The sequence below is a fragment of the Leptosomus discolor genome, chromosome 1 (assembly GCF_034619465.1).
Source record: "Leptosomus discolor isolate bLepDis1 chromosome 1, bLepDis1.hap2, whole genome shotgun sequence".
NCBI classification, from domain to species: domain Eukaryota; kingdom Metazoa; phylum Chordata; class Aves; order Leptosomiformes; family Leptosomidae; genus Leptosomus; species Leptosomus discolor.
Genome location: NC_141391.1, coordinates 203,970,273 through 203,994,178, shown reverse-complemented (window position 1 = coordinate 203,994,178; position 23,906 = coordinate 203,970,273). Strand labels below are relative to the sequence as shown.

Sequence of the window (23,906 nt, the reverse complement as noted above, 5' to 3'; positions counted from 1 at the left end):
AGATACAAAGAATCAACCAGTTAAACACTTGGGGAAAGCTCCTTCCCTCCGGCTTCCCTTCACTCCAGACACCTCCCCTCCCGTGGTTGTCCCTGTAGGTTACACTCTGTCCCTTGTGTGAGCCAGTGGTGGTGCAGGAGGTTGGGGTTGGTGCATGGAGATTTCTTTCTGCTGCTCCTTCTTTCTCATTTCTTCTGCTCCCGTGTGGGCCCCTCTACAAGCCGCAGTGCCCTCAGGGGAGTCCTTGCCTCAGTGTGGGCACCTTCACAGGCTGCAGTCTTCCTAGGGGTGTCCCTGCTCTGGTGTGGAGAGCCTCCTTCCAAGAGTGCATCTCCAGCACAATGTCCCCTTCCCCGTGCCTCCCCCTGTGTCACTTAGCACACTGTCACCCGCCTTCTCCTGTGCTTTCTGCCACCGGCAGCTCCGCCCTTAAGTGAGCCAGAGCAGAGGCACTGTGTGCTCGTCTGATGAGTTGGAGTCTTGGCAGGCAGTGAGTTTGGTTTGTTATGGAGCCAGCTGGAACTGGCCGTGGCCAGCACAGGGTGGTTGATGGCCTCTTCCCATGCAGCCCCCTGCTACCAGAACGTGTGGTTTGTCCCCAGCACAGAAGTGTGCCAGCTGGGTGATGCTGGGAGAAATGTCCTGTTGTTGCCTAATTACAGGAACTCTGGTCTCCTTTCATAAACATAGAAATAAAACCAAACTTCTCTGCTGTAGCTCGATAAACAGCAATATTGTGTTATGTCACTAAGTTGATTACACTTTTACGATCGTATTTGTTACTAACTTGTCTCAGTAGTGTCCGCTCCTGTGTAACTACTGGGTTCAGAGGCAGCCAGTTTCTGTAATGATCACTTTCATACATGTTTTCATAGCCAGGTTTTTTTGCCTAAAATTTTCTTGAAGAGTTAGTTTTCCTCTGTTTTTCAGATCTGAAAGTACTAATTCTGCTGACGCAAAGGCAGCAGCTCAAGTTGCCAGGGAAGAGTCAGATCTCTGCTTGACCAGTGTGAGTAGTCATGTTCTTCTCTGAGATCATTTCACTTCCTTGTTGTTTTGTTTGTCCCACTCATTCAATGATTTTGTTATCTTATCCCTCCTGTCTTTTGGTCTGTATTGCTGCTACCTTGGCTTCCATGTGGGACTGTGTGTGTCTGTTAGAAGAGATGAGATTTTAGGTTTCAGCCATCCTCTCTCAATCCTTGCAAGACTGAGTCTTGGTAGAACAAGAAATAATCGAGAATAGTTACGTTTAACAGAAGGCTTGGGAACAAAAAGTTTCTTAGGCACTAAATTGCTATTGACAGCAGAGCCTGTGTGCACAGGGCTGGATGCAGCTGTGGTAAGAGTCGGCAAGAGTGGCGATGGTGGTAGATGGTTGGTGTAGCATTGAATCCTGCTCTTCTGTGGCCTGACGTGCATGCTGTCTTGGGTGGGTATTAAGTCCCCTTAACATCTCCCTTCTTTCTTCCCAAGTGCATATTGTTTCTAGCTGTACAAAATCTTTACTTGATGTTTAACTTAAAAATGCAGAAAGTTACTTGGTTTTCCTGAACTGTTGCGGGGCGCAGAGTCCTTGGAGTGGAGACTATGTATTGATATTGCTCTTAAACAGACAGGAAATAAGCCGTTCTTCTCGCTCCTCAGGGCTTTTTATCCTATACTGTGCCTTAAACATGGAAACTGTAGAAATGAACAGCGTATCCTTGAAACGTCCTCGCTCTGAGGATGATGCGGCTAATGCAGACGAAATTAAAAGACAGAAGATCTCAGAGAAGTCTCAGACAGGGAACGACTCTGGGCAGAGCGTTGAGACTGTAACAGGACAACCTGACAAATCTCTTCATGAAGACACAAAAAATGAAATAATCCCCAATGAGGAAAGTGAGGAGCAGGAAGATGAGGAGCTAGAGGACAGTGATGAAGATGGAGATCCAGAGAGCTTTGCAGACATGATGAAGCACGGACTGACAGAAAGTGATGTTGGCATAACTAAATTTGTTAGCTCTCATAAAGGGTTTTCTGGAATCTTGAAAGAGAGGTAACTCTTTGTCTTGTTATGTATGTAAATTCCTTGTGTTAAGGAGCTGCTGTTCTCCATTTTTCTTTTCCGACTTGCAGGATGCAGCGGGATTATGTATGGCCACTTGAGAGGTTCATCACTTTCTTTTCCTAGTGGTGAGACTGAAAGAGAGGTTTAATTTGGGACTTTTCTAGATATTTTTTTAAAATTTTTTTAAATTTCTTCGTTCCTTTCAAATGGAGCTCTGAAGAAGAAGCTGTGTATGGATAGAAATACATGATTACACTGATCTTTGCCATTTGTCTTGCTCTCCGGCAGGAGCATGCAGCATGAAACCTTATACAGTACACTCACCTTTTGTACCACTCTTCAGTGCTGATACAAGATGCACTGGAGAACAGTATTGAAACCATCCCTCTTTGGTGGTTCTTTGCTTTTGCCTGGCTTTTTTGTGCTAATGTCTGTAAACATGTATGTTGTCAGATGGTCCATTAGGCTTTAAATTATAGTCTGATCAGTTGTAATGTCATTTCCAAAACATAAAAGGGAATTTTATAACTCAGGGCGTGAATTTTACATTATATACTTCAAAAGATGTTTGGGTTTTAGTAGCTTTTTTAAAATGAAACTTCTAGGGTTTTTTAAATAACATCTTTGAATAAAACAGAATGCAAATACAAAAACCTCACTGAGGTGAGTATCATTGTTGCCCTGACTTAAACAAAACAGTTAAGGATGTTTTGTTTACACACCAAGAAGTCCCTGTTTTTAAATACTGGCTTCATATCTAGATCATTTTACATAATAAAGCGATATATACATATTGTGTATGTATTTAATCTTTATATGCAGCATTAAGCAGCTAGCATGGTCCTTCACTGGGGAACACAGTCTGTGTTGAACTTCCTTCTGGGAAATCTGCCAATTTTGAGCTGAGGTGGCCAAAGGTAGCTGGTGGTAGAAATGTTCTTGGGCTCAGGGTCTTTCTTAGATCTTAGCTTGTAACACCTATCATTAATTTCGTCCTGGCATTTTGATGGTAGCAGTCACTAGCATGTCTAGACAGCTACAGCTAATAAGAGTGAGGACACATAACACTCCTTAGGAAGGAATTCTACCAGTATGATATATGTAGGTACGTACAGAGGTACAGCAAATGGGGGCTTGGGGGAGATACAGTAGAAACATTCCTATTGTGAAGTTTTATTAATCTTTCATCATTCATAGACTAAGGTTTTGTTTGGTTTTTTTTTCCTTTACAAGCAGATGCTACTTAAAAATCATTTAGCAATTGCAACATAGGCTGTCTGTGCTCTGTCAAAGTCAGGATGTTTTTATTATTGGACATAGTGACTTGATCGAAAATGTCACAGTCCAGTTCTTTGTTGCTGTCACAGAGTATGCAGAGTAACTGTTTCTTTGAAAGATGTTCTCTATAAATGAATATATGTAACAGAGATTAATTTGTCCTGCTTTCCTTAGGGTGGCTAACATGCACTTTATTCTGCAGGTTATTTGAATGGCAGAGTTAGTGCATATGTGTTCACATTGTGGCAATGCAGTAGAGTCTTGATTGTCAGTAATGACTGGAAGTGAGGACATGCATTACTGAGCTCTGCAAGCTAGTGAGAAAATGACTCAGAATAACTACAGCAGGTGTTTGGTATCTGCAAAGAAGTCTGCTGTGTTGAGATATGCCAGACTTTCTTCTGTGCTCTCGTGGTATTCTTCTGTGGGGTGGGAATAGGTGCAGCTTTTTCACAGTTGAAGTTTATTTTGTGCAAGTTGAATGATGTGAATTCAGAATTTTTACGTGAATTCTGCTAACAAACACGTTCTTGGGAAAGGACTTTGTGATGTGGGATTTTTATTTTTTAAATTACAAATTTAATGCATGTTTCTTCCTATCAGATACTCGGACTTTGTTGTCCATGAAATAGGCAAAGATGGACGTGTGAGCCACTTAGATGACTTTTCTGTTCCAGTGGATGATGAGGTAAATTTTGAGGTAAAGATTCGGTAATGGCTATGCTCCTTAAGCAAAATCACAAAAAGGCTGAAAGTTGTTCCAAGAGGGTTACTGGATATTTATTTTTCCCTCCCCAAATGTGTATTAGGACCCATCAGAAGAAACATTTACAGTTTTGTCAGATGAAGACAAGCAGCGTTTAGAGGAGCTCCAGCTTCTTAAGAATAAGGAAACTAGTGTTGCCATAGAGGTAAAATTAATAAATGATGGGGCAGGGGATGGGGGGCATGAGAGGGTGAGTGAGTGGCAGGTACGTACTTTCTAGTGCATGTATACCAAAATGTTTCCGGTTTAGGGTTTAGTTCTGTAAAGCGTTACAGATATTCTCAAACTCGTGCACGTGAGTTGTCATTTTGGTTTCGGTGGGACACTACACATGAACTCAAATACACATCTTCGTTTCTGTGGTGTTAAAATTTTCTCACATTATTTTGGTTTTTGACTAGTAGTGTTTTGTAGAATAATTATGTAAGAAGGATTAAATAAAACATCCATCCTGATGAAAGACTATTTTCAAGGTCAGTGTTTAGTTATTTAATAGAAAAGAAGATAAATATGCTCTTCTGTAACAAGAAAAATAAGAAAGTACAAAATGAAATTAAAACTTGGTATTTTTAAACATCCAAATGTTCCATATACTTGAAAAATAACTATTGCCCTAAATTTGGGACACAGAGATGAGCAGGATTAAATCTGGTCATTTCAAATAAACATTCACACATTAAATAATCTTTTCTAGCTGCTTCCCCCCCCCCTTTTTAATGCGTTTAGAAAAACTGCATTTTGACAGTGTTTTCTTTAGAAGAAGGAATTTTATTAAGCACAGAAGAGGGGAATGAATCTTGAGAATTTTCATTTGTGAATGTTGAGACTGGCGTTTGTAGCAGAGTTATTTATTATTTTCAAACTAATTTTAATAAGTGGGGCAGACTTTTAGAAGTATACCTGTTCAGTACTTTAGTATGATTTGGTAGGTTTTCTTTAAGCATGCAAAGTTTAACTCTGAGAGAATCCCTCCCCTTTTGTATTACTTTATTTTGTTTCTGCATGTGTGTGTATTGACACAGGTAATTGAAGACACCAAAGAAAAAAGAACGGTTATCCATCAGGCTGTGAAGTCCTTGTTTCCTGGACTGGAGACTAAAACAGAAGATCGAGATGGAAAAAAATACATTATTGCTTATCATGCTGCTGGGAAAAAAGCACTGGCAAGTGAGTTTCAGTATCACAGCAGTTGGGTAAAGTAAATGCTAAAATTATCTCCAAAATAAAAACCATTAGTAAGTACTTCAAGTGGAGTGTAGCTGCTAATGTAGTCTGGCTTTGCTTTTTCCTCTTTGCAACTGATGCTGTGCATCTAAAATGACTGGGAACACAAGGAGTGTCTCAAATTGAAATTTCTACTTGTTTTTCTTTCCAAATCATTCATCAAATACAACCATGTTAGAAGTGAGAGGATCTTTTGTTATTGCAGTGGGAATGGGCAAAATAGGGGCTTTATTTTCAGTGTTGTTTGAACTCAGCTTTCATGAACTTACCTGAATGTGTCAGTGTGCACTGTGGTAGTAGGAAGCTGTAGTTCAAATGCATACATTACACTGGAAGTCAGTGTAATCTTGACTGTCTTGAAAAACCATGACAAAGCTCTCAATGACTTGAATAGAGACAAGCACCTATTTGTTTTCTCAGAGTTGAAACTTTTTATAAACATAATATATTTACCATGATCTTTAAGGCTACTTGTGCTTCCAAGGCTAATTATATTTGCAGAAAATTGTCTTTATTAATTATAAATTAGTTACTCTTTTTGGAATAGTCAAAGTAATGAAGGATTTTCAAAATGAAGTGTTACCCACCTTAATCTTGCCAAATACTGTTTTGGTTCCTGGGGTTAAATTAATGTGTTCTACATCTTTTAATGTTGTACGAATTTGTTGCTACTGTAAGTTGAGAGGACTGTATACGTACGGAATGTTGCGCATTTAATGAAAGGTATTAAGGTTTGGTTTAAACTGATTGCACTCCTCTGTAATTTCCCCCTACTACAAATGACAGTACGTAAACCTAGCCTTTTCATTTTAAGGATGAAGGAAATGGAGAAATGGTAAGGAGATAAGATAATTTAAAATTGGAAATAACACCATCTCCTCATTCAGTTTAGTTACTATTTTTTTAAGGCTTGTTCTAAGCAAATGTGGGAATGTGGTACTTTTATTGGTACAATTATAATGTATTTATGTATCTTGCTTAACCATGTTTAGAAAATTTGTATGTTTGCATGCTTTATGCATGGAGTATGTATTACCAGCACAAAATTCTCCTCAGCCAGTTTTGTTCTCTGTTGGTTTGTAATGGTTTTACCTCCACCTTTTCCTTCTGCTGCTTCTCTTCTTTATCCATTGTTACAGTAAAGTGATTGTTACTAAGCTGACCAGTCTGATTTAAGAGATACTGTATAAAGGAATTTAAGTATTTGAAATATGCTGAAAAGAATTTAGTGATGTGTCTCTAGGATTAAAACATTATCTGGAGCACCGCCTTGTGATGCAAAGCAGCATCTTCTATTTAAACCTGGATTCCTAAGTTGTGATGCTACAAACACCTGTGTGCGTTGGAGATGTGTGTGGTTTCAGTGTGTGTGTGTGTGTGTAAATGCTTATGAATGTAGGATTTAAGAGTGCAAGGTCTTTTTAGTCAGGATTATATTAATCTTTCATGTTTATATTGCCACATCTTGGTCCTGAGCGGGTTCCCCAGGCAAGAAACATTTCAGAAGTGTAGAATATTTGAATATCAGCTGAGATACCGGATTACTTCTGTTGATAATGTAAAAGGTTACCAAACATGCTTTTCTAAAATTTAAAATCAGAAGTTGCTCTGTGTCTATAGTAAGCTCACACCCAAAATACTTAAAATACCGCCTTACTAAATTGTCGGTAAACTGCTGTTTCATCATTGTCCACAAATGAAGTTTGTTGCATCTCCGATTGAAGCTTTCCATATGTTCACTGTTTGCCTCTGCACGATTCCATTGCATAACTGTCTAAATTGCTGTCATCCACCACCTAACCGTTGGATGCTCCCCAAAGCATACACAATGCCATGACCATAAACCTGCATGTTCACCTCTAAAAACCCTTCGACAGTCTAAAAATTAAATGCTACTCTTTTGTGCTCTTTATGCTATGCATTGGGACAGAGGTCAGAACTGCAACAGGTAAGAGATGTTGACATTTCATACTAACAAAATGAAATGCCAACCGTTATGACCTCCTAAATAGCGACAAGACTGGCCAAACTAGTAACAATTAATTCTTTAAAAAAACTCTACACATAAGTAATACTTAAAACTCCCTGAAACAGCCAAAAATTGGGCTTGTGCTACCTCTTTTTCCTGGTGCAGTATAGGCAGTAGTCATTTGCTGCAGAGAAAGTCTGCCAGCAATAAGTGATGTGAATTACCAGTTTTGACAATACTTTTGACTTCTATGGTAAATTTTCCATTGATGTCATTAAGCCAAGCCTTTGCCCTTCAGCCTGGTATTTCAGACACCACTATCTGTATTTATAAAACTCAATATATAATACACCCCAATATTAAAAAAAGCTTCCATCCCTCAAGTTGCAGCAAAAGGTTTGGAAAAATGGCTTGGAAATACAATTTTACTGTCAGAAACGTAACATTACTTTGAAACATAGCAACGAGGACTGCAAACAGTCCCTCTGGTCCATCTACTCAGTTGAATACTTTGATGTATTGGGTGAGCAATGGTTAAATATCAGGACTGTAGCTGCAGCCTCCCACTACTCGGCATGGCTGGCAGTGGGGTGCACAGGCACATGGCTGCGATGCCCAAAGCAGGAGGAGCCCATTGGTATAGAGTCCTCTTACTCTAGCCCAGATTAGGGCTCGCTTTCTGAAGGGTGTTGAAATGACCGTGTACAAGATGGATTAGTTAAATTTAAGAGCAATTCCAGCTGGAGAAGACTTTCCTTGTGAATCATGCTCTGTCTTCCTCTTCCCTTCTAACTACTGAGTTCTTCATGAAGGACCTTGCTCTTCAAGCTGAATGCAGTGTTTCATTGACTGTGTTTAAGAGCAGTGGTGGCTCAGAAGGGAGACCAGCAGGAGCATGAGGTCTCTTAACAGGTTTTGGACCATACTGCTCAGTTTAGGCCCTAGGAAACTCCATGGGGGGGGCTTTGCTTAGAAACTGATGGCACAACGCAAGTGTTGCAATAACTTTTAAGTGATTAAAAACTACGTGTATAGTATTTTATACTGTAGCATCCAAAATTGTTTTTGCTGAAGTGTGTGTGTGGATGGCAGCTTCTCAAAAAAAGCAAGAAAAATTATCTTTTACCAGAAAGTTTCCTGAAAATGTAACATATTCACTATCTGTGTGGGATTTCTGGGCTTTATTAAACTAATGTGAACAAAAAAGAGCAAAACTTCCCCAAGAAATTCCTTCCTGCATTGGTGTTTATATACTGGAATAGGACGGGCTTTTGCTCTTACAAAAGACGCATAGGCCCTTTTTGTACAAAACCGCGAATGTCTGCTTGATAGCTACCAAGAGATAAGGGACTACTTAGTTAAAACAAAACGAATCCTTAGTTTTGTTCTTATAAAACAAATAATTGATAAACAAAGCACCTCAAAGGTGGTTGCTAAAGCTATGTAGAATCAGTCCCCCTTCCCAGTAATGCCATCAACAGTGGATGATTGTAAAAGGAAAGTTTTATCTCTGGAGGCCTTTATGTGCAACAAAAGCTTGCCAAATACATTTTCTTTCCTCTCCAGAAAATGCCAAATAGTTGTACAGAATTGTTGTTAGTCTGCAGGAGCTGAAGTTATCTCACCCTCTGGCCTTCTCTAAACACGGCACAGTATCTGGCTTGAAGGATTTGTTAATGTCTCTATTGTGCCAGATTCCTCTCTCCCATAGGACTTAAAAAAAAAAAAAAAGTTCACCTTAAAGTAATTTTTTGTGAGCATACTTTTTTTTTTTTAGGCTTTTGTAGCGATACGGTCAACACTTTTGCATGACACACAGAAAAAATCCCACAGAAATAAAGACTATGTTAGTACTATAAATAATAATTGTAGTCTTCCCACAAACAGGGCTCCAATGGTCCTCATCTATAAATTATAGAAGGCATTAGGTGAAGGGTGGAATGGCTTTTATTGCTGATAATGTTTTTGAGAAACTTAATTGGGCAATATGGCAGTTAAGTGACTAGAGTATAGTTTTAGATAATTTCATGACAAAGGAACTGTCACCATTTCATTCAAGATTTTCTAGGTGACAGAATTGATTAAAGAGAATTTTACAACCCAGTGGAAGGGGAGAAGGTCTTTTTCGATGTGCTTTGCAGCTTTTGCTGTCAGTAATTAACTTTTTTTTTTTTTTAAAAAAAAAAAAGGGCAGATGGAAATTAACAGAAATTTACTCTTACATATTTGTTTAAATGTAGCTGCAGTGGGAAAGATACTAATTAAATTTTTAAAAAATACTCTTTACAAATTTTAACTTTTTGTTTTTAAAGATCCAAGAAAACACTCTTGGCCAAAATCTAGGGGAAGCTACTGCCACTTCGTCCTGTACAAGGAGAACAAAGATACTATGGATGCCATTAATGTCCTATCCAAATTTTTAAGGTAAGGTGGCTGTTTCTGCTGGCCTGGCTAGCATGCAGTCCTCTCCTTGTATGTTTCATCTTACTGTAAATGTTATACTTCAAAATTATGGAAGGGCATCACAAGTGATTACTATTGCCTAATTTGTAGCTAGTGTGTGTTAAATTTTTTTTTTTTTAAGAAATTAATTTGGAATATCAGATTTGAAACTTGTAAGTTTTGGAAGGAGGTGAGAATGGAACAAAATGATCCCAAGAAATTTAAAAGACTGTACTCTACTACTTCAGTGGAAAAAGGTCCGCAATTGAAGTTGGCTGATCTGAGAAAGGCTTGGCAGCTCAAAGCCTTGATGTGCCTAACCTGAATTAAAAGTGAGATTTTTCCCAGGGTGTGAATATATGCAAGTATGTTATGAACCTGTCAGATATTGTTGTGATAATACGCTGATCATTTCCTAAGCAGTTACAGCTGATAAACTGTTGTTCCATGTATTAATTTCTCCATGGCAACACAGTCTTAGTTCCTTTCACCCCATCAAGTGCAGCAACGATAAGATTTGCCAAAGGCGTGATGCAAACACAGTGAATTGCAGAGGAAGGACTATTTTAAAATTGGGTCAATTCAGTGATCTACTCCTAGGGAAACTTCCCCACTTCTCCCCTCCCTTTCCCTTTGCCCTTCCTGTCCAAAAATAAATGTTCATAATCTAGACTCTTAACCATTTTACTACTAGTATTTGTATTTGAGAACAGAATGGTAGGAGCATAGTTTGGTGTAAAAATGTATGTACTGGCAATCCTGCTACCCCCTGGTGCCCATAGCTGGAATAACTGGAAATATTCCCTGTGTAACAGCCTGTAAAGTACAAAGTGGAAAGGAAAGGAAATTTTCCTCTCAAGGAAAGAACTGGGTCAAATTTTAAATTAACTTTTCATGTTCTCACCTAATGTGCATGCAAGGTATTCAGACAGACGTGTTATTTGAAGTTTAAGGAAGAAATGGACATGATTTTTTTTTTTTTTTTTTTTTTAGTGAAATTAGTGGTGGCTGCACATTTGTGCATTGAGTGGATGTATATAGAGAAGTACTTCAAAGCTCATATTCTGAAAGCACAGTTGTGGTAAAAGTGAATCTGTCCACATGTAATTAAAACAGAGAAGTTTCCCTATATTTTATGTACTTATAAATGAGATTAGAAAATGTCACACATGTCAAATTGTAGACAAGTTCTGGGGAATATATGTGTATTTTCTGTTTTTACTATAGAAAATTAATAATTCTAGGTAATCATGATGAAAATTATGTTTGATCTGTGGCTGTTTTAATATACATAATTTCTGTTACTGTTGCTTTTAAGAGTGAAGCCAAACATATTTTCCTACATGGGAACTAAAGATAAAAGGGCTATAACAGTTCAAGAGATCGCTGTTCTTAGGTAAGTGAAAGTATACTGGTACTATTCAGGTAGTTGTAGAGAGCAACAAGGTCTCCCTTCAGCCTCCTCTTCTCCAGATTAAACAACCCCTGTTCCCTCAGCCGCTCCCCATAAGACCTGTTCTCCAGACCCTTCACCAGCTTCGTTGCCCTTCTCTGGACACGCTCCAGCACCTCAGTGTCCTTCTTGTAGTGAGGGGCCCAAAACTGCACACGGTATTCGAGGTGCAAATAAGTACCTCACTAAATACCTTGAAGACTCGGTATGCACGTGACACAAATGGCAGATTCAGGTCCTGATCTTGTAAAGTACATGCATTAATGAGATGCTGCAATCCTTTTTTATCCCATGGTGATTGCTAGTATTTTCAGTCAGTGGTGCTCCGAGCCATAGACTGGATATACATGTGTTTGGCTGAAGCAGTGGGCCAAATTGCCCGTGTGCCCTAACACTGCATGGCTCCCATGTAGCAGAAGGAAAATGGAATGACACTGTGAATGTTATGTCCCGTTTCCTTCCTGACTTTTGTTTCTCCGTTCCTCCAGCTGGAATCCTATTTTCTTTCTCACTGAACTGTCTGAATGGCTCCAGAGAAGGCTAACCGCTGCCTTTGCTCATCTTTTGAGTAGCCAGAAGGGGCAAAGAATGATAAGGAATTTTTCCTGCCTTAACCTACTCCCATAAGTCGCCTACTAAGAAAATAAAATTTATTTTGTCATATTCCAAGATAATTGTATGATTTCTGGGCCCTTGCAATTAGTGTTACATCCATAACTGAGAATGATGGATGCCTTGCAGTCATGTATTACAATATCTCTTCAGATAGCTGGAATATTCTGCGTGGGCTACTATTTACAACTGTTTGAAAACCACACTCTACAAGTGAGGAATTCCAAGGTTTGAGAGCCAGAAATTTGATCAAATCCTTGTGAGAAGGAGGGCATTCATTATGTAATTGTTCACATTTTTCCTCCCAGTGGTTTGCATGTGCATACCTTTGCACATATAAAAGGCATTATTAATTTGTGAGTCATGAGAAGCCCCAGATTCTTGTTGCTGGAAGGCAAGTTTGTAAAGTGGTGACAGTTAACAAGACTTGTGGTGTAGCCATCTCAGGTGCTGTTCCATTTACTTTTAACATGATCACATTGAATATTGTGTCCAAGAGTTTCAATGTGTTGTAAGCATTGGTTGCTGGGGGAACGTACTGATTTGCGGTGCCTGTTCAGTAGTGCCACAGTACCTGACTCGCCTGCACAGCTGTGGGGAAGGATGGCACAGGAGAGGAGACATTACCTTTATCAGCCCTCTCTGAGCTGACTACACTGGCCATGCTAGTTAATAAACTTGTCTATCCCGCTATAAATTTTAGCGAAGTGTCAAAGAGCGGCTTGGTGATGCAAAGAACAGGGTACGCTTCCAAAAGCACTAGCAACAAAAATGACGGATAGCAGTGGCAGACTGGATTTCACACTCCTTCGTCTGCACGAAGCTTACGCAGTGGCTAATAACTTAGCACAGTCGTAAACACAGAGTTAACTGGAGTGTATTCGTGGTGTAGTTACTCAAATGAAGCAAAGTTCAGCTTGTGCGGTACAGTATACATCAATACTGCAAGATACTTTTTGTTGAGTGTGTATTGTAACATAGATGTGAAAAGACAGTACTAACAGTCTGTGTCACACTGTATATTTTCTCTTGTATGAGCAGTCTTAAGAATTATCTGTTCTTTTCTTTTAGATGTTTCATTAAAATACTTTCAAAAGGCAACAATAGACAATTGAGGAGACTGGACTCACTGCTTTTTGTTTTGAAATGCAAATATAGGCATTTCTATATTTATTTAACTGGGTTTTTCTAAGCGTAGGTTGGTCACTGTTGTCTGTTTGTTTTTAGAATCACTGCACAACGACTTGCTCATTTGAATAAATGTTTGATGAACTTCAAATTAGGAAATTTCAGTTACAAGAACCATCCACTGAAATTGGGAGAACTGCAAGGGAACCATTTCACTGTTGTTCTCAGGTAATATGTTAGTACATATTTAGACAGTTCTGTTAGAATTTTTTTTTTTTTTCTTTAAATAGGTAAGAGAGATCAGTGCATCTTGTGTTACCAAAAAGAAAAGTCCTTCTATTGGCAGGAGTCCGTTGAATTTGATACATGCTATATAATGTTGATGCTGAGCTTTAATATTGTGGGGATCACAAAATAGTGTAAGCCCTTAATAATCTGTCCATAACTACTTTTTTAAATGCTAGAAACATAACAGGGACTGATGACCAGATAGAGCAAGCAATGCACTCTCTCAGGGAAATTGGATTCATTAATTACTATGGAATGCAAAGATTTGGAACCACAGCTGTTCCTACATATCAAATCGGCAGGTATGTGCTGTTTCCATCCCTTTTTTTTCTTTTTGTTTTAAATTTTATTTTTATCCCTCTATAACTTCTAATGTATTTTTGGGAATGTTTTTCTAGCATATTGCATGTGACAGTTTTAATTTTAGATTCAAGAAAACTTACCCGCTGAAGCAAGTTCAGAAACATCTTGCATAACACCACTACTTTTAATATTGCATAAATCTAAACACGAATACTTCTTTTTTTGGATAAATTGGCTAAATCTTAAAATATATTTAGTCACTTCTTAATACACTTTCCTGTTTGAATCTTAGAGCTATTCTACAAAACAATTGGAATGAAGTAATGGATTTGATACTAAAACCACGACCAGGAGGTAAGGACTGAAAAATGATACATCAAGTGTTTCTGCCTCTCCTCCAAGAATTGTATGTTCAGGAAAAACACTTTTAGATTCTTTTAATTTGAAAGGACGTTTGTGAGGACAGCTTTGCACATGCTTCACTTCAGTCAGTTTAGCAGTGGAGAAGCAATCTTCAGACTCTTTGTCTTTCTGCTTCTCTTTCCTTGCTGTGCAGTTTCTTGCAGTGGGGGTGAAAAGGGACCTGAATACTTGCACACAGAGTCTGCTCAGACTCCACGTGAAGCCTTCCAACCTCAGCTATTCTGTGATTCTGTTAATCTGTGTAATTACCGAGACTGAAACTTTAATTTTTCAACTGTTTTAACAAAAAGTGAGATGGATGCTTTTTTGCTGTGTAGTTAAAATATTTTTACTTTACATCCTCGTTCTAGCTGAGAAGGGATACTTAGTAAAATGCAGAGAAGAATGGGCAAAGACTAAAGATCCAGCAGCAGCCCTCAAGAAACTACCTGTAAAAAGGTGCGTGGAAGGACAGCTTCTACGTGGACTCTTAAAGTATGGAATGAAGAACATAATCTCTGCATTTGGCATAGTGAGTGTAAAAGTGCTCTGGGGTATTTACTTGAATAAACGCTCTTTTGATGGTACCATGATGAATTTGAAATAGACTCATAGGTGCTTGAAGAGTAGAAGGTTAAGTGTAAAATCTTCACATTTTTCCTGCCTCTGCTTGAGGCAGTGCTGCATGGTAACTGACGACATCTGTAATTATCGTATGCATAATGAGCTTTCCAATTTATACAACAATCACTCTGGTGTGGTGGAAGCAATACAGTTATACTTAGTAACCATGTATAATACAGATCAGAGAATTGTGCAAAAGTTCTGTATCAGAGGTTTTCTGTTGCTTTAAAAGTATAAATCAAGCGGATAGTGTGCTAATGAATCAGCTTGGCATAGAGGTGGTGGATTCCCTCTCATTTTCAAGTACTGTAATCAAGATCAAGTCTCTGGAGAAAATACCTCATCATCATCAAACTACTGGGCCCATCGTAGATGCCAAGGAATAATTTCTTGTTTGTGAAGAAGATAATTACAATAACACTGCGCTTTTGCGTCTGCAGAGTTTACTTACGATTTCAGGAGGTTGAGGATGACTTCAGTGTTTTATAATAGCCCTGGTGTTTGAGCTGTTCAATAAAAAAAAAAAGCTTTTTTTTTTAATTTAAGCACAGGGGGATTTTGTGCACGTTTCAAATGTGTAAAAGCATTATTTCTTCATACACTCTTTTCCAAAATAATGAACAAACCCCAAATCTGTATACCAAGAAATTGTGTTAGTTTTGTTGCTGGAGAAGGTAACATTTCAAGTATATGCCTTTTTGGTTATGATTGAGAGAAAAAATGAAAAATACATCTTTCTAATACTTCACTTTTTTTTTTCTTTACCACTAGATACCAAGAAATAATCGTTTAATGTACATCCACAGCTACCAGAGTTACGTGTGGAATAATATGGTGAGCAAGAGAATAGAAGAATATGGGCTTAGAGCTGTACCAGGAGATCTCACACTTAAAGGAGGTAAAATCAGACAAAAAGCCAGTGATGCTCTGTAGTTCAAATTCCTAGGAAAACAAGGCACGTATCTTTTTATGTAATACTGCATGTGTGTTTCTTTTCCCTCTCACTCATTTTGGTCCAGTGATTTCTGAATCCATTGGCCAGTTCTAGTCAAATTTTGCAAGGAATTGGAAGTGAGGTATTACACTTCCATGAGCTGCTTGTTTGCTTGTTTTTCTAAATAGCTGGATAGGGAAGAGAAACTATGAAGGACTGATGGTTCTCAAGAACAAACTCAAACCTAGTTGAGCTATGGAGAACTATGGAAGGCTGTTATGTACGTTTTAACCACAAAAGTTTTTGTTTGCATTACTATCTGCAGAGGCTCCACTCAGTCAAAACTTTCTTCACTTGGATTTGCTCTGGCATTTCCCTGGGGTGAGAATATCCACAGTATTTCTGCTTCATATATGTCTGATGCCTGGTTAGAGAGGACTGTTCATCTAGCAGTCCTTACTTCATTCAGCTTTAAATGTCATGGAAACAGGCTGTGATTCTGCCAGTAACTGTGACAGCCTTGAAGACTTATTACTTTTCTTGGACATGTTGTCTATTAAGCAGAGATAAAACACAGTAGTTATCCCTCAAAGTAGGCTTGTTTCAATCAAGTGGTTCATTTTAAATTTAGCTAATGTTAACTGTCACAGGCATCCATACTGGTAACTCTTCATTTTTCTGTCCTGATTGTAGCCACAGCTGTTCATATCGAAGAAGGGGATGTTGATAACTACACTATCCACGATGTAGTGATGCCATTGCCTGGGTTTGATGTTATTTATCCAAAGCATAAAAGTAAGTCTGACTGTTAACTTATGTACTCACTCTAAAAATGTAATTCTGCTTTAAGATCGTTCTTAAAGGGAAGATTAGATCTGTGCAACCTTTGTGACCATTAAAACAATACACGGTTTCAGAGCTCTGATACATTACTGTCAGCCTTTCCCATTCTCATAATAATAGTCTGCAGTGTAACTTGTTTCATTTAACCTAAATCTGTTTCATATTTCTTTTTAGCTAGTAGCTTTTCCAAAGAAAGAAATTTTTAACTGAGGCAAAATTATTTGTCTCTGCACAAGGGGGGGAAAAAAGATGAAATGTTAATTGAAAAGTGTATGCATTTGATTTTTCAATTAGAAAATAAAGCAAACTTCTAAAATTTGTAACCTGAGCAAACACTTGAAGTTAGGAAAAAGAATCAGATCTGTTTAAATATTAACCAATATGAATGTTTTAAAAAAAGCGTATCGCACCTCCTGCATATAAAGTGTATTGGATCTAAATTGTTTTTAATGGAATACATTGAGTGATCTGTAATTATCTGCATGCCACACGATGTTACTATTAAGGCGTAGAGTTGTAGAGTCATTTTGATTGGAAAGGACCTCAGGAGGCCATCTGGTCCAACCTTTTGCTCAAAGCAAGGTCAGTGCTGTATTTAGGTCAGCATCGTCCTGTCAGGTCTGAAACTTTTAAGAACAGATAGTCTCTGTGTTCTCCTCTAAGTCTTCTCTTCTCCAAACTAAAAAAGCCCACTTCTCTCAGACTCTCCTCACAGGGCATGGGCTACAACCTCTGGCCACTGAGGTGGTCCTCCATTGGACGCATTCAAGTTTATCAGCATCTGCTTGGTACTGGAGACATTATTCCAAGTGCAGTCTCATGAGTGCCCAGTAAAGGGTAGTGATTGTTTTTCTTGGTGTAGCCACTGGCTAAGCTTTAGCTTTTATTGCTGCCAGGGAGCTCTGAGTCTCATTTCTGCTGGGAGTACCAGGTGACTGCCAGCAGAGTTGCTCTTCAGCCTGCACCATTGCGAGGAGTTAATCAGTCTCGGGTACAGGACTTCGCCTGTGATGAATTTCATGAGGTTCCTCTTGGCCCATTCCTCTAGCCTGCCTAGGTCCCTCTGCATGGCAGTCCTGCCCTTGGGTGGATCGACTGCCACCCCAGCTCAATTTTGTCCACAGACTTGTTGGGGTGAATTCCAGCTCCTCCTCCACGCATGCTGATAAAGGTATTTAACAAGGAACTCTGCTTGTAACAAGCTTCTCGGTAGAGCTTAAACCAGTAGTGACTATCCTTTGAGATGATGAGGCAGGCAGTTCTTTACCCATCTAGCAGTCCACTCACTGTAATGTTCTAACCTCGGATACAAGGATGCTCTGGGAACATGTCAACAGCCGTGCTAAAGGCAAGGTAGGGAACAGCCACTGCTCACCCCTCATCCACAGATGTAATAATTTAATCATAGAAGGCAGTAAGGTTGGTGAGTTTTTTGGTTTTCCTTTTTTCCCCTTTAGTAAAACCATGCTCACTATCGTTGTGTGCCCAGAAACATGTTCCAAGAAGATTAGCTCCATTGTTTTTCCCAGGGACCAAAGTGAGTCTGACTGGTGTGTAATTCCCTAGATCATCCTTCTTGCCCTTTCTGAAGATGGATGCAACACTTGGTTTTCTGCAGTCACCTGGGACCTCCCCAGATCTCCACAATCTTTCAGAGATGGTAGAGAAGAGCTTTAGCATGACGAGAGCAAGCTCTCTCAGCTTGTATCTTCTTCCGCTACCGGTAGTCTCTCTCTTCTCTGAACCTTGCCTCTAGGAACAGAGGCCTGGGAGACCTTGCTGGTCAAGACCGAGGCAAAGGAGGTGCTGAGACCATCAGCCTTATGTCTGTCACTAGACCACCTGCCCTGTTTAGCAGCAGGCCAACATTTTCCTTGTTGTATTCTTTTATTCTTGATGTTGCTGTTGATGTCTATTGCCAATTTCAATTCTAGCTGAGCTTTGTCTTTCCTAACACCATCCCTGTGTGCCTGGACAATGTTTGCATATTCGTTCTTTGTAGCTGGCCTTAGCTTTCACCTGCTGTATGTGTCCTTGCATATGAGCTTATTCATGAGCTCCCTACTTAACCAGTCCAGTCTCCCAATACATATGCTTGTTTTCCTCAATAGTTGGTTGAACTGCTTTTGTACTTGGCTGTCCTCCTCTGCCTGTCAGAGCTAAGTCCCAGGGCTGGGATCCCATTTATCACCCATCTCTGAAACACTTGGAAGGTAAAGATCTGTTTGTGATGAGGTGTGGCACTGAACCACATGGAGTTAAAAGGTTGGAAAGAAAAGCTGCAATTTTTTACATTCAGTATATTTATACTGGGATTTGCCCACAGTGAGCCAAACTTATTCCTGTTTAAAATTCTCAACTGCATGAAGTAATGCTGGCAATTGCACTGCAAATCAAAGGCACCAGACAGCATTTTAGCTGCAGTATATTCTATTTCCATTGCCTTCCCTGTCTTCCCCACGTGTGCACACGCCCTTACTTAAGGATACAAGACTGTAATAGAATTACTCCTTCTGTTGGCAGTGTACTTAAAGGTCCCTACCGGCTGATTTCTTCAGAGGGCTCTTAACTCATTTCACTCTGCTTTTTCAAAGATAGACCAATGGGTAGTCTGGCCCATTTTTTTTTCCATATACTTTGGATTAGTCTTGTGAAGTTTAGGTAATTGGAAAACGTGTATGAGATGTTAATGAAATGTTATAAAATATTTCATGAATCTTGTTTTCAGCTGAAGTTTTTATTTGCTAAGACTCTTTCTTGGTTACTGCTTCTACTAGTTGGGTTGTAGAAGTAAACATTGTAGGTAATAAAGATTTCATAATTTTAAAATTCCGTGTAGCATTTATCCCGTATGTGCTGAAAACTACTAAATACAAGGGAAGGAATGATCTGTGAAAACGTGCTGTTTCAAGCAGCCGCACTATGCTCTCCTATTAAATATTTTCCTCTCTTGCAGTTGGTGAGGCCTACAAGGAAATGCTGGTAGCTGACAATCTTGATATTAACAACATGAGGCATAAGATCAGAGATTATTCACTTTCTGGAGCATACAGAAAGGTTATCATTCGACCTCAGAATGTCAATTGGTAAGTAGGAGGATAAAGGAAATTACACTTGAATTGACAGCATGGAGTATATGTGGGATGACTAAGTACAAGGACCATTAGATTGACCCACGGGACTTACATGCAGGCCGAGGCACAGGTGGGGAGGAATCTCTGTGCATTTCCCTCATGTTTTTAATGCAGTTGAAGTTGAACCATAGCCTTACTTCTTCCTTGGTCCTCTGGTTCTGTGATGCAAGACATCTATCTAGTTGTCACACTCCTTGCAAGGGCTTGGCTGAACACTTCATAGATATGTATTTATGTAGAAACCATGTAGATAATATTCAAACCAATTTTTTTTGTAGTCTTGCTATGAGAAAGTTGGTCTCCAGTTACCTGTCTGCCAATCAGAAAGATTTGTGTCACTTAAACGTACTAAATCAGTGTTAGAGTAAGGCAAATGAGTACATACCTTTTAAACCAGTGACTGTACAGATGTGCAGAAAGACTTGATCACTGATGCACAGAAAAAAAAATACAGAGGGTTTAGGACCGAGACAAAAAATACAGAAGTTTACACTTTATTTTCATTAGTGCTGATGTTTAAAGCTCATCTACCTTCCAGTTACTTTTTCAGCCCATCATTACATACGGAATATCTGGGAAATGCATGGCAGAAAGAGTAGAGTATGTATTTAAGCCTTTTCAAAGAAGTTTAGATGGCTTTCTTCAAAATGAAGGCTTCCCCCCCCCCCCAAGGGTTCTTAGAGTTGACACCATTCTTCCCCTAATTTCATAAACTACACTTCTTGTATAGCTGGAAATCCTGACAGCCCATGAGGGAAAACAGATGAGTTATGCAAAGAAACTTCTCACTGAATTTTTTATTTTTATACTCTTCATCAAACAGAGGCGAGTCTTTTACATAAAGCTTTACCAGTTATTGCACCATAAATGCTGTCTTACCTTATGTTATTGGAAAATCAATTCCATTTCAGTTGTAACTGCCAAACTGGAAGAATAATAAATATTACTGTTGTTATTATAAATATAAATTCATGTAAAACAATAAAACATATAATTTTATTTTAAATAAGTAAAAAAAAATTATGTATATTATAAAGGGAGGTTGTTGCATATGATGATCCCAGAATCCCATTATTTACTACGGATTTGGATAAACTGGAAGGAAAACCATTACCAGTTCTTCCTCCAGGTAAGCTGATTTTTCTGCTGATGTTTGCAAAATAGAAGTTTGATCTGGCTGTTGCTTTGAATTGCTATATGTTGAAAGCTCTTTTAAGGAAGAGCTTTCATTTAACTAGAATGTTAAGCAATGGTATTAAAGATCTCCAAAGTTAGGTGTCTAAATAAGGACTCTTATTTCTCAAGAGTGCAAGCAATTCTCCCAGCAGACTGTGGTGACTGCAAACGTCCTCTTACAGGCATCTGTAAAATGGAGTAAATGCTTAGTAAATGTCTGAAATGCATGAAGATGGGATCAAGTCACAAATGTCTAGATGCTTAAGCATATATTATTTGTGCCGAACACAAGAGACTACTCAAACACTGAACAGAAATCAGTGGAATTTTTAATATATAACTCTGATCACAACATCTTTTGGTGCTGCTTTCCAGAAAAAGTGAAGAGATGCTAGGAACTCAGTTTTGAAAGAACAAAAGTTAATTTTGCTTTTAAAAGAAGAAAACCCCCCAAACGTCACTTCCTGCTGTGAGAAAATGTTAAAAAAAAAAGTTGTTTTATGGAATTCCACTGTGGATCGTAAATTGGAGTGTGGTGGTGGTTGTTTTGCTTTATGGGTTGGGGGGGTTGGTTGTGGAAAATTTCTAGTGCAGTTTAGATGGCATCGAGAATAAGCATTACTTGTGCCCTTAACTTCTTTCTTGTTTTGTGTCTCCTTACCTCTTGTGATAGATGGTAAATTCAGGGCACTAAAGATGGAGTTCTCCCTTCCCCCATCCACTTATGCTACCATGGCGATTCGAGAAGTTTTGAAAATGGACACAAGCATAAAAAACCAGACACAACTGAATACTACCTGGTTACGCTGAATGAACTGCAAAAACGGCTTAGATTTTAACATCTGTAAAGCGTTCTCCTATTTACATGTTCTGTACAAATCTTTAAAGATGGGTAGGAAGAGATTTGTATTTTTTTAAGTTTTTATTAGTGCTAGCATTTAACTTCAGTAGTCATTTGCAAGATGGGGGCTGTAAAATAATAGATTTTAGTGACTGGTGCTTTTTAATGAATGAGTAAGTTGCTTGAGCTGTAACATGGGTGCATCTTTAAGAAACGGGCTTATAATAGTTTCAGACCTGGAAGAATGTTTGGCTTGCTTTTTTATTTGGCAAGCACTGAATGTTTTAATGAGTTCAGCACGCCTTGAAGTCTCCTTCAACCACATTAAATGACAGCTTAAAAAAAGGAACTGCCACAAACGGAAGGCATCGATGCACGTTTCTATTGCGGGAGTTGCCGCTGGTCGCATTTGCACTGATGCGTAGAGGGTGGTGTTAGCAAGGCTTTTTATGTGCGGTGAAGATGTACAGCTGTTTTAGTTAGCTGGCCTTTTCAGGGAGAGAACACTTGTGCTGTACCAGTACCTGTACCAAAGAACAGGTACCGAAAATAAATTAACCTGAAAGTTTGAAGTGTGTGTCAGTAACTCTTTCCTTTGCGCATCTCGCCTGCCCGCTGCCCGCACGGGCTGAGCCGCCTTTCGGCGGGGAGAAAACCCTTCTCCAGCCGTTCTAAAGAGACACGGCCTTGCCCGCCAGCGGAAAGCCTGCGCGGCTGAGGTCGGGGAAACAGAAGGCGGCTGCGGCTGCTGCAGGCCCTGGGAGGCCGCTGCCGCCCGCGGAGCACCTCAGGAGCGGGCGGAGCCTCCCGGCCCCGCGGGGCGGTGCTTCCCACACGGCAACGCACGGCGCTGCTCCCGCCCCCAGACCTCCGCCCCGCCCCCAAACCTCCGCCCCGCCCCCCGCACATGCGCACTGGCTGGAGGAGGGCGGCCAGGTCCGCCCACCGGCGCGCCTCATCCGAGAGGAGGCAAGGAGCTGGCGGTGCGCGTGCGCCCTGCGGGCGGGCGGGCGGCCCCGCCCGCAGGCGGTGCTGCGCGCACGTGACCCGCCGGCCGCCGTGCCGAGGGCTGCTGACGCGGCGGGGGGCGGGGCTGCGGCGGGGGCGCGGGCCGGTGGCCTGTCAGCGGGGCCGCCTGGCGTCCGCCGCCGCGGGGAGGGCGCGGAGGGGCCTGGCCCGGCGGCTGCCGCCCCTGGGCGGGGAGCCCCGGCCTGCCTCGGGGGGAGCCCCGCGGGACCTCCGCTGCCCGCCTGCCACCCCGAGCTCCGCTGCCCGCGGGGCCCTGCCGGGCGCCGTCCGGCCTGCGAGGGAAAGCGCCGCCTCGGGGAGCAGGGCCCACACTGAGGCGTTAACGGCTGGCGGGGAAAGGGGCTGCTTGGTCACAGGGCCTGGGCGGTGGGCGGCCGGGGGCCTCGCCCGGTGCGTGCCTGGGGCCCGCGGAGCCTCCTAACGCCCCTTGCAGCGGCCCGGCCCTTGGCGAAGGTGGGTGCAGGGCTGCGCTGGAGCAGGGAGGTGGGGGGGGGGGTGCACCCGCTGCCCCATTGCTCTCTTCCCCCTGGGTCCCGATCCTTTCCGCTAGTCACAGGAGAGCAGCGCCTGGTCAGTAGCCTTCTGCGGTGTTACTTGTTCGCATCGCTGCCAACAGCACGGTGCTTCTTACTACTCTGTTTTCTGCTGCTCTTCTTTATTCACTTCTTCCTCAGCAACACCCTTGGTCTCCCGGTTTGTTCCTCCTGATGCTCTCTATTGCTTCTCCAGCTTTGGCTCATCAGCTGCACCATTTTCTCACTCTTTCTGGTTGGCTGTTTAGTAGGGGGTTTCACTTAATAAAGGCTTGTAGCAGATAAAGTATGAGTATGCACGTTTCATTTTTAAATACTGTTTTTAAAGTGATACTAAAAAGTTTAGAACTGAGCTAGCCAAACACTTGCCATTGCCTTTTTTTGTTTCACCGTACGTGATCATCCTCTCAGTTTCAGGTCTGGTTTTCTCTGGGTGCTGCCAAATGTGTGGATCAGCAAGTGTTACACTCTCTGTTATGCTGTGTGGCTTTTCTCACAAATATTTCAGTGATGCTTTTACTTTACTAATTGTTGCAAGACCTGAGTGGATAGTTGGCTGGGAATATGTCAGTCATCAACTGAGACCTCTGGAACATCCTAAACTGTATGAAAAGGCAAAGCAGAACATTGTTACCTTCCATTGTATTTTATGAAAATATTTTTCCACTATTTTTCATTAATTTTTCGTGTTACATATGTGGAAACTATATATAGAGGGAACTATTTTTAATAAAATTTGCACTTTTGGGGAAGGAAGACATTAACAGGCATAGTTCTCTTCAGTAATTAACGTGTGATAAATCACCAGTTGGATGTGTAAGCACGATTTTGTCGTATCTCAGCTAAGGCTTAGGCCAGCAAATTGTCTCACTAA

The 23,906-nt window shown here is 40.5% G+C and overlaps 1 protein-coding gene across 4 annotated transcripts; it reads left to right on the top strand.

The window, feature by feature from the left end:
• The first annotated feature begins 1,676 nt into the window (after positions 1 to 1,676).
• Positions 1,677 to 22,038, top strand: PUS7 (pseudouridine synthase 7). Of its 4 annotated transcripts, none has more exons than XM_086474198.1 (16): positions 1,677 to 2,041; positions 3,935 to 4,019; positions 4,141 to 4,242; positions 5,120 to 5,264; positions 7,252 to 7,269; positions 9,603 to 9,714; positions 11,051 to 11,128; positions 13,025 to 13,153; positions 13,390 to 13,515; positions 13,809 to 13,870; positions 14,290 to 14,450; positions 15,314 to 15,440; positions 16,170 to 16,271; positions 19,276 to 19,405; positions 20,491 to 20,582; positions 21,303 to 22,038. In XM_086474198.1, exons 1-16 carry the CDS (start codon positions 1,677 to 1,679, stop codon positions 21,437 to 21,439), a joined length of 1,971 nt encoding a protein of 656 aa, XP_086330324.1. In that variant the 3' UTR covers positions 21,440 to 22,038. The 4 variants fall into 4 exon arrangements, with proteins under 4 accessions (XP_086330324.1, XP_086330332.1, XP_009956981.2 ...); XM_086474206.1 differs by having other exon boundaries at positions 3,935 to 4,031; XM_009958679.2 differs by lacking the exon at positions 7,252 to 7,269.
• Positions 22,039 to 23,906: the final 1,868 nt, after the last annotated feature.

Excerpts from the sequence above, each read along its gene's own strand:
- PUS7 (XM_086474206.1), top strand. The coding sequence starts at position 1,677 with ATGGAAACTGTAGAAATGAACAGCGTATCCTTGAAACGTCCTCGCTCT. Across the intron at positions 9,715-11,050 it reads GTCCTATCCAAATTTTTAAG|AGTGAAGCCAAACATATTTT; the intron begins GTAAGGTGGCTG and ends GTTGCTTTTAAG. Across the intron at positions 14,451-15,313 it reads TAATCTCTGCATTTGGCATA|ATACCAAGAAATAATCGTTT; the intron begins GTGAGTGTAAAA and ends CTTTACCACTAG.